The following is a 19750-nucleotide window of genomic DNA, read 5'->3' as shown; positions in this document are numbered from 1 at the left end:
AATTCCTGACCCTTAATCAAGGCTACCCAATGACTCGCCCTGCTTCTCCCCTTGGGAGATACGTTTTGTGTTTCCCTTTGTATCTAAATTTAGCTTCATGACCTGAGTTTGAATTTGGCCAACAACTGCAGTCACATTTTCGAATTTAGACCTTAAAGATTGTTCCAGTCCTTTAACAGCAGTCCAAAGTGTCTCCATGGTCATCTGTGCAGGTCTCTCAGGCAGGCGCAGTGATGGAGAAGAGCCAGACGCCAGAGTCCCCAAAGGATCATTAGAGATCACAGTGGATACCTGAGAAGCCTTCAAAACAGGTTCCCCCACCAGAGGAGAAGCCTTCATAGCACCCAGAGGCTGAACCAGGATCTCCTGAGAACCAGATAATGACTCTGAGTCCAATCCAAGTGGTGAGCGGGACTCGGGGCTGAGGGAGATGGAGCGTCAGGAGACATCCTGCCAAGCTGAGACAGCCCCAGAAGGAGTTCTGGAGCTCAGAGGTTGCATAAACCAGTCAATGGTCAACTGGGATGACGAAGGAACTGCAGGGTTTGGAGGGGGAAAATGGACAGTTTCTTTTCTCTTCTTTCTCATGTGACCAGAGAAGGGGAAGCAAAAAACCAAGAAATTATCCAGAGAAGAGACTTGCAGAGATCTTCTGAAAACCAGCAAGCAGATCATTAAAAAAAAACTTCAGCAAAGCTGTGCGTCCTTTTGGCACGCAAAGCTAAGACGGCATGCTGGTGGCGACTGCGCACCACTGTAGATCAAATTAAATAAGCTGCTCCTGGCGACCCAGGTCGATGACATCAGCCTGGGTTCCTGGGATGACCAGGGACAGGAACCATCACAGGCAAAGGAGGTACCCCCCCCCCCCCTCGGGAGGATCAGGGCTCCGGCAGCAAGTCAACAGGTCAGCAGGCAGCTCTCCCCTGGAGTCCCCTCAAGGGAGATTTTTATGTCATGAGTTTGTGAAAAAATAATAAAATATAGACAATCACATGTGTTACACAGCTGTATCCCCTCAAACCAATAAACCCACCAATTATATAAATAATGTTCTCACCATAACCTGTTTCAGACAATGTTCAATGTCACTGATGCCACACTAGTGGCACACCAGTAGGGCTTCTGCTCCAGCCAACACCGCCTACCAATGGTGAGGACCTGCAGGGCTCTTCCCTGCAGGTTGTACAAACTCCACCTTGTCCCAAGGTTCACATCCGCAACAGATTGCTGAGGCCATGGACCCAGCGGACACATTGGGCCTTCAGGCCATTCAAGATCCAGCACAGAAGACCCAGCAGCAGCAGCAGCAGTTTCTTGAGCTCCTGGAGAACACCATGGAGGAACTCATCACCCGTCTGGTTGCAGTGGCAGCTTTGGCTGCTTTCTCACCTCCTACAGCATCCCCAGCCATTCCTACTTACCCCATGATTCGTCTACCGGTGCGCCACCCTGGTAAGTTGAAGACCCAAACAGTGCCGAGGGTTCTTGAATCAATGTTTCATGAACTTCGTTCTCCAGCTGACACTGTTTCCCAACGACTTTGTCAAGAACACTTTCGTGCTCTCCCTGCTGGATGGTAAGGCCTTGGCCCGGCCTTTCCTTTATGGGAGTGAGCGGATCCTCTACTTCAGCATCTTCAACAATTTGTCAAGGCTTTCAAGCTCATCTTCAATGAACTCGGCCAGCTGGCCACGGTGGGTTTGGACCTTCTTCACCTACTCCAGAGTTCCCAAATGCTGATGGACTATGCTATAGAGTTTTGAACCATGGCCACAGAGCTAAACTGGGGAGAAGACAGACTCCGTAGTATTTTCATGGTGGGGCTGTCTTCATGGGTCAAGGATGATTTGGCCACCTGCAAGATCACATAATCCCTAGATGGTCTTATTAATTTAGCTGGGAGAATCGACCGTCGCCTCCAGCAATGGGCCCGGGAGCTCCACCCACCATGCAGACCCATCGCTCAAGCTCCTTGATTCCAATGCCCCCTCTTTTCCATTCCAACAGCAGCACTAGCCCAAGCACACTTGGAGGAACCAATGCAGCTCGGCCAGGGGTGCCTCAGCACTGAAGAAAGGCTCCACCGACGTCAGCTGGGGCTTCGTTTCTGCATCAGAACCAGTCAACAGCTTGTGCGCTACCCAATAAAGCCAGGAAACTAATGAGCCTAGGATCTAGTGGGGAGGTTGATTCTAGGCTTTACAACACCTACTCTTCAACTGATGCTCCCTTTGATTATCTTTGTGAATAACCAAGAATTTCCTACCCAGGCCTTGGTAGACTCTGGCGCTGGGGGGAAAGCCCTCGTCAACCATTTGCAGCTTACCACAGTTAGCAGAAAGACTCCCCTAGTCATCTCAATTTATAGGGATCCACTTCCTGGTGGGATCACCATTGCCATGTCACCCTTGTGCCTACTCACCGGCTTGCTACATGTAGAGAACATAGCCTTTCATATTATCGACAAGGTGGTACATCCTATTGTGCTGGGCTTACCCTGGTTGCTACTATACTCTTTGCAGTTTGACTAGGCCTCGTTACAGTTGGCCAGCTGGGGTTCACATTGCCACAACTCATGCCTGCAATGTGTGGAACCACCACTTCACTTACCTGTGGCGACAATCTTGTAGGGCTGCCTCCACAGTATACAGATTACACTGACATGTTCTCTGAGAAGGAGGCTAAGACTCTGCCCTCTCCTAGGGTATACAACTGTGCCACCGACCTGTTACCTAACACCAAACTGCCTCATGGGAGAGTATATCCTTTATCCACCCCAGAAGCTAGAGCGATGTCAGATTACATAAAAGAAAACCTTGACTGGGTTTCATCAGGCCCTCTACTTCCTCTGCCAGGGCAGATTTCTTCTTTGTCTCCAAAAAGGATGGCTCACTATGTCCATGCATTAACTATAGAGAGTTCAATGCAATAAGGAAAAAGAACCACTCATTTCCGAGTTGTTTGACCTACTCCAGGGATCTAGAGTATTTATGAAGCTAGACCTTTGCAGAGCCTGCAATCTAAATCAGATCAAGCATGGACTTGAATGAAGATGGCATTCAATACTCAAGATGGACACTATGAGTATCTAGTAAAGCCCTTTGGTTTATGTAGTGTCCCTGCCGTATTTCAGAAAATGATGAATTAAATCTTCAGAGACCTCCTCTACATCTGTGTCATTGTGTATCTCGATGATATTCCAATCTTCTCCAAGGATCTCAATTCCCACCACCAGGATGTTCGCCTAGTCCTCAAGAAAACAAACTACGCAAAATTGGAGAAATGTCTTTTTGAGAAAGAGAATCTTCCTTTCCTAGGATATATCATATCCAGCAAAGGCTACCACATGGATCCAGATAAGGTCAAGTGCATCCAAAATTGGCTGCAACCCTCCAATCTTCGAGCACTGCAAAGATTCCTAGGCTTCACCAACTATTACGGCATTTCATTCCTAGCTAGTCCTGGATTGCAGCGCCACTCACAGCATTCACTCAAAAGGAGCCAACACAAAAGCCTGGCCTTCAGAAGCTGTCACTGCCTTCCAAGAACTGAAAGATGCATTCCTTCAAAAGTCTTGCCTCCATCATCTTGATCCCATGCGTCCCTTTATCCCAGCAAGTATTCAGGGTTGTAACTGCTGTTTCAGTAGGTTATGCCCTGAGGGAGACGGCATGGAGACGCCACGGCAGCAAGCCGTCCATCAGACCCGGAGGGAGTCACCACAGAGGTAGAGAGGGCGGAGTGAGGGCGTTGGGCAGCAACAGTTATCCCTTCACATTCCTGTTTTGGGTTATATCTGCTGTTCCATGCAGGTTACCCCATGCCTTATTGTTTAGGATTGCTACCGCTGCAGATTACCCCAATGCTTTCTTTTTCGGGTTTTAACTTCCACTCCCTGCAGGTTACACCTTCACATTTTTGTTTAGGTTTGCAACTGCTGCTCCATACAAGTTACCCCTTTCCTTCTTATTTAAGATTTGTTCTGCCCCTCTATGCAGGGTTACCCCCTCACCTTCTTGTTTAGGGTTGTAACTGCCACTCCATGGAGGTTAGTTACCTCCTCGCCTTCTAGTAAGGGTTGTAACTGCCGCTCCACGGAGGTTAGTTACCTCCTCGCCTTCTAGTAAGGGTTGTAACTGCCGCTCCACGGAGGTTAGTTACCTCCTCGCCTTCTAGTAAGGGTTGTAACTGCCGCTCCATGGAGGTTAGTTACCTCCTCGCCTTCTAGTAAGGGTTGTAACTGCCGCTCCACGGAGGTTAGTTACCTCCTCGCCTTCTAGTAAGGGTTGTAACTGCCGCTCCACGGAGGTTAGTTACCTCCTCGCCTTCTAGTAAGGGTTTGTAACTGCCGCTCCACGGAGGTTAGTTACCTCCTCGCCTTCTAGTAAGGGTTGTAACTGCCGCTCCACGGAGGTTAGTTACCTCCTCGCCTTCTAGTAAGGGTTGTAACTGCCGCTCCACGGAGGTTAGTTACCTCCTCGCCTTCTAGTAAGGGTTGTAACTGCCGCTCCACGGAGGTTAGTTACCTCCTCGCCTTCTAGTAAGGGTTGTAACTGCCGCTCCACGGAGGTTAGTTACCTCCTCGCCTTCTAGTAAGGGTTGTAACTGCCGCTCCACGGAGGTTAGTTACCTCCTCGCCTTCTAGTAAGGGTTTGTAACTGCCGCTCCATGGAGGTTAGTTACCTCCTCGCCTTCTAGTAAGGGTTGTAACTGCCGCTCCACGGAGGTTAGTTACCTCCTCGCCTTCTAGTAAGGGTTGTAACTGCCGCTCCATGGAGGTTAGTTACCTCCTCGCCTTCTTGTTTAGGGTTGTAACTGTTGCTCCGTGCATGTTACCCCCATGAACATAAGAACATGCCATACTGGGTCAGACCAAGGTCCATTAAGCCCAGCATCCTGTCTCCAACATTGGCCAGTTTGGTTCACAAATACTTAGTAGATCTCAAAAGGTAAATCTGTTTCTTGTTGCTCGTGCCTATTCATTCTAGGACGCACAGTGTCGTCATGCCACCCTATTTTGGGCTGGACCGCTGCTCTGCGAGTGTCACCCCAGCACTTCATTACCATCCTTCTGCCATTAAAAGATGCTCTGTGTTTATTCCATGATGTTTTTTGAATTCTGTTACTGATTCTGTCTCCACCATCTATTTCCTTACCTGGTTCCTAAGTCTGTCCAGGGGGAGCTTCATGTCATGAGCCACTTTGCAGTATTGCCAGCCCATGCATCACATCACATCACATCACATTAAGAAACGTACAAATTGTGGTGGCAATAAAATTCCTGAACCTGACAGCAGATGGCAGTGTTTCTCTTCCGTAAAACTGGTTGCGTGCAGCCCCCATCTCTGCCGGCTCTGCTCATGCGCAGCTCTGGTGCAGGGCATTGCACGACGCAGAATGAGACTCCTGGAGAGGGACTACGGGGGCGGGAACTGCACCACTTCCAGTGAATGCACCCAGCAGGACTCCAAGGGGGAAAGGCAATGCTCAGTACCCCCCCAGGAGGATGCATCCAACGCCCAGTGATAGCCCAAAGGGAAGGACAGCAGGGGAGTGGGGAGGACCCCCACCGCAGCCAAGAGTAACTCATGGGGAAAGCGCACCGTGATCAGCAATGCCCTGGGGGGGGGGGGTCGCTCCATGACCAGAGATATTCCCGGGGGCGGGAGGATCAGATCACAGCCAGCAATGCCCCAGGGGGAAAGGGCACCACACCCGGCGACATCCCAGGGGGCGTCATCAGGGCCAGTGCAAGGGTACGAGGCGAGCCTTCTGCCTTGTGCTGCTCCCCCAGCCTGCGCATGCGCGCTTCTCTGGGGCCGCGAGCAGGATGGGCGCCGCGTGCTCTTACCCCTCTGCTGAGCGTGGGCTCGGCTCTTCAGTGCCCCCTAGGGGTCGGCGCCCAAGGTGACCGCCTGCTTTGCCTAATACGAGCTCTCCCTTTCTGTCTGTCCGAGGAAGCCCCCGGCCTGCAGCGCGTGCATTTATTTATGTGCCAGGCTTATTCTTACCGCGGGAAGGAGTGAAGACATTGGAATGATTTACACCTCACTCTGGCTTTGGCGCTCATTTTGCAGGATAATCCTGAGATTCCCTTTTTGTAACTGGGAGTGGTGCCAGAGCCGCTGGGGGAAGGGCTTTACCTGGGTTTGCGTTGAAATTCCGGGCCCGGATTACTGGCCGCGCATATCCCACTGCGGGCGGGGCTCCAGCAGCCCCCGGGCACGGGTCCGAGAGGTCTCAGCCGCTCCTTGCTCGGTCACGTGACTCCCTTGCCCCCCCCCCTCCTTGCTCGGTCACGTGACTCCCCTGCCCCCCCCCCCTTGTTTTCTGGAAGAGGTTCCTGATGGGCGGCAGCCGTGCTCTCTCTCACCAGGGATCGGCTGACTCCCACTTTACTCCGCTAAGCACTGCCCTCTCCTCTACTTGCACAAACCAGAAGTGATTCAGGGAGGTCCTGGCACGTGCCCGGCTATTTTCTGATTTACCCGGCTAAGCAGCGGCAGGCCCACATAGCCGGATAGCCCGGAAAAGCGCTAAATTGCCCGTCTAAGTCAGAGCTTCTCAACCTTTTTTTTTTTCGTCGGGGCACCCTCACAAGTTTGCTGGATCCTCGTGTCGCACTGAACCACGTTTTACAAAGCCCCATACCATTCATCCCTGCTGCCCGCTGGCCATGTGACTGTGGGAATGCCAGGAAATGCACGTCTAACTAAACTGAGCAGCACGGCCTTCCCTCCCCAAGGGCCAACCCTAACAGCACTCGCTCTCTCTCTAAACCCAACCGCCCCCCCCCCCCCCCCCCCCCCTCAAGATCCGGTCCCGGTCTCCTTCTCCCCAGTGCCCGGGGTTCCCTTTAAAGACTGCGCTTCCTGTGCGCAGAAATGTTTGGTTTCATTACCCCGTGAGCGCTACGTTCTTTGATGCAAAAAGCCAATCACCTTTATGCTCACAGCAACCCAGTCCATCTCTTGCTTATAATAATCACCTAATATCTACTAGCAGCAGCGAAAATACAATGCGTGTGGAAAAATATTTTCAGCATGAACATTCAAAACCGCTTTCTGCATGCAGGTGAAATGAATAAAGAGCAAACTGTTGTTAAAATAGAAATGAAGATGTGATGACCATAATGCCGTGAGCGCCACTGATGAGAAGTCCCATCATTTTCACAGCAAGAATTAAAGTTACTCAAGGCAGACCCTCACCGAAACAAAATAGAAAGGCCATAAAGTATACATAAAATCGTGCCAACAAAAACTGTACTGGGAAACCTCAAACCCGACTTATTATGCAGGGCAACAATGGAAAAAGAGAAACATAATCACTCCTCACAAAACATCAAGCAATAAAATCAAAACATTCATCATAAAATCACACTAATAAAAAAATTAATACTAAAACAACCAACAAACATCCAATAATTTTAATAAATTTCCCAAAACACCAACAAAATATCTCAAAACAGCAGAAACATCAAACACCACCCAAAAATTAAAATAATAAGGATTTTTAAAACTCCTGCTCTCTCCATACCTGGGATCTTTTGATTTCCAGTCATCCTGAGATTGTCGTGGATGGAGGGAGGGAGGGCCGCAACAACTTTATCTCCTCTGTCTCTCTCACACACACACATACAAACACACACAAAAACACATTCATTCTCTCACACACTCCCTTCTCTTAGACATGCCTATGCTCTCACACACAATCCCTCTCTCAGATAACACAGACTCTCTCTCTCCTTCATAAACACATTTATGTGAGTGTGCCTCTGAGAGCCTGTATGTGACACATAGGCTTTCACAGCCATGCTCGCTCAAACAGGCACACACAAAAGCAGGCTCCCAATCTCGCTCTCTCACACAGACATTCATACAAGCAGGCTCCCAATCTCTCTCTCTCACACAAGCAGGCTCCCAATCTTGCTCTCTCACACAGGCATATACAAGTAGGTTCCCAATCTCTCTCTCTCTCTCACACATACAGGCACACACACAAGCAGGCTCTCAATCCCTCTCTCTCTAACTGGCACACACACAAGTAGGCTCTGAATCTCTCTCTCTCTTTTAAGGACATACAAGCAGGCTCCCAATCTCACTCTGTCACACAGGCACACATACCAGGAGGCTCCCAATCTATCTCACGCACAGGCACATAAAGCAGGCTCCTAATCTCTATCTCTCACACATACAGGCTCCTAATCTCTCTCAAGTAGGCTCCCCATCTCTCTCTCTCACACCTACACAGGCACACACAACCAGGCTCCCAATCTCTTTCTCGCTCTCATTTTCTCTCACAGACACATATAAGCAGGCTCCCAATCTTGCTCTCTCATACAGGCACACACGCACACAAGTAGGTTCTGAATCTCTCTCTCTTTCTCCCTTATAGGCACATATAAACAGGCTTTCAATCTCTCTCTCTCTCACAGGCACAGAAAAGCAGGATTCCAATCCCTCTCTCTCTCTCTCACACTCACACACAGACTATCTCTCATGCTCTATCACAGCCTATATGTTCTAGCATGCTCTCTCTCTCTCCCTGGGATGCTTAGGCAGCAGCAGCTACCTTCTTGAAAGAATGCAGCATCACTCGCATGCACACACACTCTCACACACACACACACACAAGCTCTCACACATTCTCTTGCTCACACACACACCCAATCTTTCACACATGCTATTGCTCACAAACACACCTCTTACACACAAACTGCACACGCACAACCTCTCACATATGCTATTGCTCACACGCACACAAGCTCTCACACGCTCTCTCTCACTCCCCCTTGAATGTGCATTTTGCCAGTGGCAGCTGCCTCCTGTCTTTGGCCCTGCTGCAGCCACCTCTCTTCCCCCGTGTGGATCGACTTTCTCCCTTCGGTCGCAGGGCCCCGGCCTGACGCGGCAATGCTTTCTCTTTTGCTGCGCGGCCTCGTGCGACCGGGAACCTTCTTTTTTTTTCAGTTGTGCGGCCCAGGCCCACCCCGCAGTCTTCTTTCTTTGGCCCAGGCCCAGGCCGGGACTGAAAAAATAAATAGTGGAGCACCGAGACTCGGGGCTCTGAGCCCGAGACCCTGAGCACGGGCCCCGTGTTCCTGACGCCCCTGCTGCAGCGCGGCACCGCGGAGGAGGGAGAGCACCGCGACACACCACGCACCTTGCTGCGGCAGAGAGGTGGAGAAGGCCTGGGCTAGTAGGTAGTGCTTCTTGGACTTATCCGGCTACGAGCCGCTACTTAGCCGGATAAATCTGGAGAAGTCGGAACTTGCACGGCTTGTGGTTTTTACATAGGTGAGCACTTGCATTTTATAAGCTGCACGTATATCTTTCCGTGTAGGTTATAAAGTGCCGCGGCAGATTTGTGCGTGCCGCGGGCCATTTTGAAAGAAATCCTCTTGGGCTGATAACAGTGCCTCTCTCCTCCCCCCCCCCCAGAAATTCCTGGATAAGCGCAAGCTGAGGATGTGGGACTTTTTCCGGAACATGGACAAGGACGGCACCATGATAATCCCGGTCTCCGAGTTCCGCAGAGCCCTGAAGGTAAGGCAGTGCCGGGTGGAAGGGGGCGAGGGCACGGGATACAGGGGGCCTGCGCGTTTCACGTGGAGCAAAGACCCAAAGGACAGAGTGAGCGAGGGGGCTGGCGTGCTGAGGGAAGCAGGGCGCCACTCCTGAAAATGGTGACCCCCTCATCCTCCCAGGACGCTGCCGGGAGGGAAGCATTTCTTGATGGAAGTCACGTAGGGTAGAGGAATATTTTCCTTAGCGGGCGGTTAGGAGTGACTGAAGCCTTGTCCTGTACTCTGTCTCCTTCCAGAATCAAACCAGCATCCCACTGGATAAAGCACTGATTGAAGAATTAGTGCGGAAACTGGATTCGAAAGGAACAGGAACCGTAGATTACAGGTGAGAAGGGGGTCACCCACCATCAGACGCTGGCTAAGATAGACACGGACGGGTATCAAAAACCACAGGTGGGGCTGGACAAGCACCCGTCTAACTCTGCCCAGAACAGGAAATGGTCCCATGGATTACATGTAAGCAAGCGACCAGCAGCTTCCACCTGTCTGGGTAAGAAGAGAGTGAGACTGAGACCACCACTTCCTGTTTGACTCTAGGCAGGAATATCAGTGTGGTGGTGAGGGTGAGATACTACGCGGTGCGTATATCAAGGGTGCTGTGGAAGTGAGTGCCACTTTCTCTATGATGTGTCTGTAGTGGGTGTCACTTTCTCTATGATGTGTCCGTAGTGAGTGTCACTTTCTCTATGATGTGTCTGTAGAGGGTGCTGTGGAAGTGTGTGTTGGTTTCTGCATGGTGTGTCTGTAGTGGGTGTCACTTTCTCTATGATGTGTCTGTAGTGGGTGTCACTTTCTCTATGATGTGTCTGTAGAGGGTGTCACTTTCTCTATGATGTGTCTGTAGAGGGTGCTGTGGAAGTGGGTGTTGGTTTCTGCATGGTGTGTCCGTAGTGGGTGCCACTTTCTCTATGATGTGTCTGTAGAGGGTGCTGTGGAAGTGGGTGTTGGTTTCTGCATGCTGGGTCCGTAGTGGGTGTCACTTTCTCTATGATGTGTCTGTAGAGGGTGCTGTGGAAGTGGGTGTTGGTTTCTGCATGGTGTCTGTGGAGTTGCTGGAGAGTTGTGTCAGGTTCTGCATGGTGTGTCTTTGGTGGGTGTCACTTTCTCTATGATGTGTCTGTAGTGGGTGTCACTTTCTCTATGATGTGTCCGTAGAGGGTGCTGTGGAAGTGGGTTTTGGATTCTGCATGGTGTGTCTGTAGTGGGTGTCACTTTCTCAATGATGTGTCTGTAGAGGGTGCTGTGGAAGTGGGTGTCATTTTCTGCATGGTGTATCTGTAGTGGGTGTCACTTTCTCTATGATGTGTCTATAGAGGGTGCTGTGGAAGTGGGTGTCAGTTTCTGCATGGTGTGTCTGTAAGTGGGTGTCACTTTCTATATCATGTGTCTGTAGAGGGTGCTGTGGAAGTGGGTATTGGTTTCTGCATGGTGTGTCTTTGGTGGGTGTCACTTTCTCTATGATGTGTCTGTAGTGGGTGTCACTTTCTCTACGATGTGTCTGTAGAGGGTGCTGTGGAAGTGGGTGTCAGTTTCTGCATTGTGTGTCTGTAAGTGGGTGTCACTTTCTCTATGATGTGTCTGTAGAGGATGCCGTGGAAGTGGGTGTCACTTTCTCTATGATGTGTCTGTAGAGGGTGCTGTGGAAGTGGGTGTTAGTTTGTGCACGATGTCTGTGGAGGTTGCTGGAGAGTTGAGTGTCAGGTTCTGCATGGTGTGTCTGTAGTGGGTGTCACTTTCTCTATGATGTGTCTGTAGAAGGTGCTATGGAAGTGGGTGTTGGTTTCTGCATGGTGTGTCTGTATTGGGTGTCACTTTCTCTATGATGTGTCTGTAGTGGGTGTCAATTTCTCTATGATGTTGTATGTGGAGTTTCCTGGAGAGTTGAGTGTCAGTTCTGCATGGTGTATCTGTAGTGGGTGTCACTTTCTCTATGATGTGTCTGTAGAGGGTGCTGTGGAAGTGGGGGTTGGTTTCTGCATGGTGTGTCTGTAGTGGGTGTCACTTTCTCAATGATGTGTCTGTAGAGGGTGCTGTGGAAGTGGGTGTCATTTTCTGCATGGTGTATCTGTAGTGGGTGTCACTTTCTCTATGATGTGTCTATAGAGGGTGCTGTGGAAGTGGGTGTCAGTTTCTGCATGGTGTGTCTGTAAGTGGGTGTCACTTTCTATATCATGTGTCTGTAGAGGGTGCTGTGGAAGTGGGTATTGGTTTCTGCATGGTGTGTCTGTAGTGGGTGTCACTTTCTCTACGATGTGTCTGTAGAGGGTGCTGTGGAAGTGGGTGTCAGTTTCTGCATTGTGTGTCTGTAAGTGGGTGTCACTTTCTCTATGATGTGTCTGTAGAGGATGCCGTGGAAGTGGGTGTCACTTTCTCTATGATGTGTCTGTAGAGGGTGCTGTGGAAGTGGGTGTTAGTTTGTGCACGATGTCTGTGGAGGTTGCTGGAGAGTTGAGTGTCAGGTTCTGCATGGTGTGTCTGTAGTGGGTGTCACTTTCTCTATGATGTGTCTGTAGAAGGTGCTATGGAAGTGGGTGTTGGTTTCTGCATGGTGTGTCTGTATTGGGTGTCACTTTCTCTATGATGTGTCTGTAGTGGGTGTCAATTTCTCTATGATGTGTCTTTAGAGGGTGCTTGGAAGTGGGTGTTGGTTTTTGCATGGTGTCTGTGGATGTTGCTAGAGAGTTGAGTGTCAGGTTCTGCACGGTGTATCTGTAGTGGGTGTCACTTTCTCTATGATGTGTCTGTAGAGAGTGCTGTGGAAGTGGGTGTTGGTTTCTGCATGCTGGGTCCGTAGTGGGTGTCACTTTCTCTATGATGTGTCTGTAGAGGGTGCTGTGGAAGTGGGTGTTGGTTTCTGCATGGTGTCTGTGGAGTTGCTGGAGAGTTGTGTCAGGTTCTGCATGGTGTGTCTTTGGTGGGTGTCACTTTCTCTATGATGTGTCTGTAGTGGGTGTCAATTTCTCTATGATGTGTCTTTAGAGGGTGCTTGGAAGTGGGTGTTGGTTTTTGCATGGTGTCTGTGGATGTTGCTAGAGAGTTGAGTGTCAGTTTCTGCATGGTGTGGCTGTAGTGGGTGTCACTTTCTCTTTGATGTGTCTGTACAGGGTGCAGTGGAAGTTGGTGTTGGTTTCTGCAAGGTGTGTCTGTAGTGGGTGTCACTTTCTCTATGATGTGTCTGTAGAGGGTGCTGTGGAAGTGGGTGTTGGTTTCTGCATGGTGTCTGTGGAGGTTGCTGGAGAGTTGAGTGTCAGGTTCTGCACGGTGTGTCTTTGGTGGGTGTCACTTTCTCTATGATGTGTCTGTAGTGGGTGTCACTTTCTCTATGATGTGTCTGTAGAGGGTGCTGTGGAAGTGGGTGTCACTTTCTCTATGATGTGTCTGTAGTGGGTGTCACTTTCTCTATGATGTGTCTGTAGAGGGTGCTCTGGAAGTGGGTGTTGGTTTCTGCATGGTGTCTGTGGAGGTTGCTGGAGAGTTGAGTGTCAGGTTCTGCATGGTGTGTCTTTGGTGGGTGTCACTTTCTCTATGATGTGTCTGTAGTGGGTGTCACTTTCTCTATGATGTGTCTGTAGAGGGTGCTGTGGAAGTGGGTGTTGGTTTCTGCATGGTGTCTGTGGAGGCTGCTGGAGAGTTGAGTGTCAGGTTCTGCACGGTGTGTCTTTGGTGGGTGTCACTTTCTCTATGATGTGTCTGTAGTGGGTGTCACTTTCTCTATGATGTGTCTGTAGAGGGTGCTGTGGAAGTGGGTGTTGGTTTCTGCATTGTGTCTGTGGAGGTTGCTGGAGAGTTGAGTGTCAGGTTCTGCACGGTGTATCTGTAGTGGGTGTCACTTTCTCTATGATGTGTCTGTAGAGGGTGCTGTGGAAGTGGGTGTCACTTTCTCTATGATGTGTCTGTAGTGGGTGTCACTTTCTCTATGATGTGTCTGTAGAGGGTGCTGTGGAAATGGGTGTTGGTTTCTGCATGGTGTCTGTGGAGGCTGCTGGAGAGTTGAGTGTCAGGTTCTGCATGGTGTGTCTTTGGTGGGTGTCACTTTCTCTATGATGTGTCTGTAGTGGGTGTCACTTTCTCTATGATGTGTCTGTAGAGGGTGCTGTGGAAGTGGGTGTTGGTTTCTGCATGGTGTCTGTGGAGGCTGCTGGAGAGTTGAGTGTCAGGTTCTGCACGGTGTGTCTTTGGTGGGTGTCACTTTCTCTATGATGTGTCTGTAGAGGGTGCTGTGGAAGTGGGTGTTGGTTTCTGCACGGTGTCTGTGGAGGCTGCTGGAGAGTTGAGTGTCAGGTTCTGCACGGTGTGTCTTTGGTGGGTGTCACTTTCTCTATGATGTGTCTGTAGTGGGTGTCACTTTCTCTATGATGTGTCTGTAGAGGGTGCTGTGGAAGTGGGTGTTGGTTTCTGCATGGTGTCTGTGGAGGTTGTTGGAGAGTTGAGTGTCAGGTTCTGCACGGTGTGTCTTTGGTGGGTGTCACTTTCTCTATGATGTGTCTGTAGTGGGTGTCACTTTCTCTATGATGTGTCTGTAGTGTGTGCTGTGGAAGTGGGTGTTGGTTTCTGCATGGTGTCTGTGGAGGTTGCTGGAGAGTTGAGTGTCAGGTTCTGCATGGTGTGTCTTTGGTGGGTGTCACTTTCTCTATGATGTGTCTGTAGTAAGTGTCACTTTCTCTATGATGTGTCTGTAGAGGGTGCTGTGGAAGTGGGTGTCACTTTCTCTATGATGTGTCTAGTGGGTGTCACTTTCTCTATGATGTGTCTGTAGAGGGTGCTGTGGTAATGGGTGTTGGTTTCTGCATGGTGTCTGTGGAGGCTGCTGGAGAGTTGAGTGTCAGGTTCTGCATGGTGTGTCTTTGGTGGGTGTCACTTTCTCTATGATGTGTCTGTAGTGGGTGTCACTTTCTCTATGATGTGTCTGTAGAGGGTGCTGTGGAAGTGGGTGTTGGTTTCTGCACGGTGTCTGTGGAGGCTGCTGGAGAGTTGAGTGTCAGGTTCTGCACGGTGTGTCTTTGGTGGGTGTCACTTTCTCTATGATGTGTCTGTAGAGGGTGCTGTGGAAGTGGGTGTTGGTTTCTGCATGGTGTCTGTGGAGGCTGCTGGAGAGTTGAGTGTCAGGTTCTGCACGGTGTGTCTTTGGTGGGTGTCACTTTCTCTATGATGTGTCTGTAGTGGGTGTCACTTTCTCTATGATGTGTCTGTAGAGGGTGCTGTGGAAGTGGGTGTTGGTTTCTGCACGGTGTCTGTGGAGGCTGCTGGAGAGTTGAGTGTCAGCTTCTGCACGGTGTGTCTTTGGTGGGTGTCACTTTCTCTATGATGTGTCTGTAGAGGGTGCTGTGGAAGTGGGTGTTGGTTTCTGCATGGTGTCTGTGGAGGCTGCTGGAGAGTTGAGTGTCAGCTTCTGCACGGTGTGTCTTTGGTGGGTGTCACTTTCTCTATGATGTGTCTGTAGTGGGTGTCACTTTCTCTATGATGTGTCTGTAGAGGGTGCTGTGGAAGTGGGTGTTGGTTTCTGCATGGTGTCTGTGGAGGCTGCTGGAGAGTTGAGTGTCAGGTTCTGCACGGTGTGTCTTTGGTGGGTGTCACTTTCTCTATGATGTGTCTGTAGAGGGTGCTGTGGAAGTGGGTGTTGGTTTTCTGCACGGTGTCTGTGGAGGCTGCTGGAGAGTTGAGTGTCAGCTTCTGCACGGTGTGTCTTTGGTGGGTGTCACTTTCTCTATGATGTGTCTGTAGTGGGTGTCACTTTCTCTATGATGTGTCTGTAGAGGGTGCTGTGGAAGTGGGTGTTGGTTTCTGCATGGTGTCTGTGGAGGCTGCTGGAGAGTTGAGTGTCAGGTTCTGCACGGTGTGTCTTTGGTGGGTGTCACTTTCTCTATGATGTGTCTGTAGAGGGTGCTGTGGTAATGGGTGTTGGTTTCTGCATGGTGTCTGTGGAGGCTGCTGGAGAGTTGAGTGTCAGGTTCTGCACGGTGTGTCTTTGGTGGGTGTCACTTTCTCTATGATGTGTCTGTAGTGGGTGTCACTTTCTCTATGATGTGTCTGTAGAGGGTGCTGTGGAAGTGGGTGTTGGTTTCTGCACGGTGTCTGTGGAGGCTGCTGGAGAGTTGAGTGTCAGGTTCTGCACGGTGTGTCTTTGGTGGGTGTCACTTTCTCTATGATGTGTCTGTAGAGGTTGCTGTGGAAGTGGGTGTTGGTTTCTGCACGGTGTCTGTGGAGGCTGCTGGAGAGTTGAGTGTCAGCTTCTGCACGGTGTGTCTTTGGTGGGTGTAGGAGTTGGATGTCAATTTCCCCACAGTGCATGCTTGGAGGGCCTGACAGAGGATTCTGGGGTGGGAGCAGGGTATCAGGAGTGTATCTTTGAAAGAGAAGATGTGAAGAGGTTAATTCAGGTCCCTGAGCTTCTCTGTATTCTTCCTTACTTTAATGTGTTTCTGCGCTCGTTTTTTGAACCAGTTTCTTGAAAGAGGAGGTGGAGGAAGAGGCAGAGCATCTTAATGTGGTGTAGCCAGTAGAAATTCTGAGAGCTGATCCCTCTGTAAACCTGTGAAAGTGGCCACGAAGCCTTTTCCGCTAGCCCGGAATGCGTCTAAGTAGAGAATAAAGACTTGATTTCTACTCGCTGACCCAACAGGTATTCATTGTCCTGCTAAAGCATGTAAGCAGGCCTCTTCTCAGGGGACGGTTAGGGCCCCTGGCCTGAGGGACTGACTGTCACTGCTCACCACGTGGCTGGAGCAGAGTTCTGCTTTTACCACACTTTCTGGCCACACGCAAACGTCACAAGACATCACAGATTAATGAGGAAGGTGGGTACCGTGGTGAGATCTTACACGGAGAAAAAGGAGGGTGATGATGCCTCTGAACAGGTCAGTGTGAGACACCCCCCCCCCCCCCCCGTATCTGTGTCCACTTCTTCAGGTGCAGGGGGTCCACAACGAGGCTGCCAAAATGGCACAGGCTCTACACCATAAGCACTATGAGATGAGCATTACTAAAGGACGTGAATGTGTACACCGGGGTGGAGGGACAGAGGACGATGACAGAAACATTCAAATACCTCAAGGGAATAAACAATGCCCAGGAGCAAAGCTGAGGCACAGGAGAGAATGCTCTGGAGCCAGAGTTCACGGCGAGAGGCTCGGGAGCAAGCTCAGGGAATATTTCTTCTCTGAGGACAAGCAGGATGGTAGTGCTCACACGTGGGTGACGTCATCAGACAGAGCCTGACTGCTGCGCCCGCCACCCGTGGAGCCTCGCGGGTGGCTTCACTCACCCTACGCCGCACTGAGCAAGTCCCAGGCTCCCTCATAGCGGCTGGGAGCCCCCGCTGCCCCTGCCCTGAGCCATACCACCGACGCCGCTGGCTTCCTGTTCCTGCCAGGGTCATCCTAGGGGCGTGCACGTGCCTCTCCTTGTAATTTAAAGGGTCTGTTGAGGGAAAAGCCCCGCAACCCTCATTGATGACATCATCACCCTGAAACTATTCAAGGCTGGTCCCTGCCTTCAGCCTTTGCCTGGGCAATAGGTTGACTCCACAGTAATGGACTGCCAGTTCTTGAGTTCCTTGCCTTCTCCTTCCTTCCCTTTGGACTGACCTTGGCTTGACCCCAGACTGGACTTCGACTCTATGCTTCTCGCTGCCTGCCTCGACCTTTGCCTGGACTTGACCTCGAGCTTCACTGCCTGCCCCTGATCTCAGTCTGTATCATCACTTTGCTCTCTTCTCTGAACCCCTGGCTGTTCCTCAACCGACCCTTTGGCGTGCTGCCTGCAACATTCCAGCTTCCTTGACTCCCACCTCCGCAGAAGCCCCACCTAAGACCAGCTGGCCCCGGTACCAAGAGCTCAACCTAAGGGGAACGTGAGCTGGTATTGGTGAACCTCCAACAGGGCCTCTGCTTCCACCAGCCTTGCCTACTGATGGTGGGAACCTGTGAGGCTCCTCCCTACAGGTAGCGTCAACTCCTCCTTGGTCCAAGGATCCACCAGCACAACACTGTTGCGGAAAACTTATGTCAAAGTTTCTAGAAACTTTGACCAGGCACACTGAGCATGCCCAGAATAACCTATACCCCCTCCAGTCTCTTTTTCACCATGGAGCTGTGAGGCTCGCGGTTTGATTGCACTCCAAAAATTTGGCTTTTGCCTTGTGGAAAACGTTTTTTGCAATTTTTTCGTGATCTTTTCTTTAGCTTCATCGCCGGGTTCCTGTATGGTGTGTCTTTAGTGTGTCTGTACTGGGTGCCTTACCGTGGTGTCCCAAATCAGGGTTTTTGGTGTTCTGAGTAAGTTTCTATTTGCAGTCTGTTCCCCTCATGGTGATGTTGTTTCGGTGCCGCCGGCCATTGATGCCTGCTGCCATCATTCCATTTTTCCCCCCATTGGTTTCGCCCCAACATGGTCACATCCAGTTTCCGCTGATGCCCCCAGTGCCTGAGGACCATGTCAATCACTGATCCTCATGATGTTTGCATCCTCTGCCTAGGGACATCACATAATGTCTGGGGTTGCCACTTGTGCGGCCAGATGACCCCAAAGGGATGTCAACTTTGATTCAACACAATGGATCAGCTCTTTGGGTCAAAGAAGTCCAAGCCATTGGCATCAGCATTTTTATCAGTGGCATTGAAGGATCTTGAAGCTGCCCCAATGGGCACCATGCCATCAACATCGGCAGGACTGTCAGTTCCATCAAAATCGCCAGTGGATAGGGGTGCTGGAGACTGACTGCTCTTGATCTTCTCCAGTACAAGAATGCCTGGTTTGTCGGCCTCGACACCAAGGAAGAACTAGGCCGAGCATCAAGGGAAGCCTAAAAAGCATCGGCACCAGTCCCCAATGATGCATGGTGCTGGGCATGGAGATACACCAGCTTTTGCTGCAATGTCCCTGTAGCGACCCATGGCGAGGAGTGCCCATCCTCCTTCGATGCCTGGGGTCTGTGACAGTCTCCACTTGTCCTGGTGCCAGTCACCAAACCCCCTTCTTCCTCTCAATTTTTGTTGGCATTAGCAATGTTCGAGGAGGAGCTGGAGCATCAAGTTCAGCTGGTGGTGGAGCGGGCGCTGAAGAGCTTTGATCCTATGGCACCAACGGCACTGGAGCTGGTGCCGTCTATCCTCATACCACTTCTGGAGAAGCTCAATGTGCTTATCGGTACATTACCGACCCAGCTGGTGTCAGTTCCCGGGACAGCAATAGTGCCTAAAGGGGCACTGAGGCCAACTCCTACTGATATGGTGATCATCACCGGATTCTCTAAGGAGGAAGCTCTGCTGAGGACAGTGGAAGTGTCAAAGCCTTTAGTTCCCCATCCAGTTCCACCTAGGGCCCCATCCCCTGTGACTTACAGTGAGGATCAGGGTCCCTATGACCCCGAGAACTTGGATGGTTTACCGTCAGACCCTTATCCTCCAGATGTGCAAAGGAAGTCTCCACCTGAGGACTTAACCTTCACAGGTTTTGTGAGGTTGATGGTAAAGACCATCCCATTCCCACTGTTAACGGAAGACGTTGCCAGGCACAAGATGCTTGAGATCCTTCAATTTTTAGAGGCTCCTAAGGAGATTGTGGCGATCTCGATGCATGAGATCCTTAAGGAGTTGCTGCTGAAGATTTGGAAATACCCCCTCACAGTGCCTCCTGTTAATAATAAGAAGAATAGGGTTTATCTCATCCAGAAGGCTGCCGGATTCGATAAACATCAGCTGCCTCACTAGTCGATGGTGGTCGAATTCACCCTCAAGAGATCTAAGCACTCTCAGACTCATTCCTCGGCATCCCCGGGAAGGACCACAGAGCGATGGACGCTCTCTGGAGGAAGGTGTTCCAAGGCACCATGCTTATTGCCTGCATCACTGCCTACCAGCTCTACATGAGCCAATATTCGCAAGTCATCTGGAAGCAAATGCTGAAAGTGGCTGAGCAGCTGCCTCAACAGCAGCAAGACATCCTCATGTTGCTGGTGCACAAGGGTCTGGAGCTCGGGAAACATGAGGTTTGTGCGACCTAAGATGTTTTTGAGATGGCATCGAGGGTCTTTGCAGCAGGAATCAGTGCCTACAGAATGGCATGGCTGTGGGCCTTGCATCTCTTTACTGGAGGTACAGGATCGACTCACTGATGTGCCGTGTACTAGAGAGAAACTCTTCAGAGATAGGGTGAGGGATGCTG

At 50.7% G+C, this 19750-nt stretch overlaps 1 protein-coding gene across 1 annotated transcript in view; it reads left to right on the top strand.

Moving 5' to 3' along the window:
• LOC115082220 (leucine-rich repeat-containing protein 74A-like) overlaps positions 1-19750 on the top strand; it is a gene marked incomplete at its 5' end in the record, with an annotated part of 80245 nt that overhangs the window by 42078 nt on the left and 18417 nt on the right. Inside the window, 2 exon segments of the mRNA XM_029586475.1 lie at positions 9444-9548; positions 9826-9914. Coding sequence (XP_029442335.1) covers positions 9444-9548; positions 9826-9914 — 194 coding nt within the window.

This window comes from Rhinatrema bivittatum, unplaced genomic scaffold (assembly GCF_901001135.1).
Source record: "Rhinatrema bivittatum unplaced genomic scaffold, aRhiBiv1.1, whole genome shotgun sequence".
In the NCBI taxonomy this organism is placed as follows: domain Eukaryota; kingdom Metazoa; phylum Chordata; class Amphibia; order Gymnophiona; family Rhinatrematidae; genus Rhinatrema; species Rhinatrema bivittatum.
This window is presented reverse-complemented; position numbering and strand designations above follow the sequence as displayed.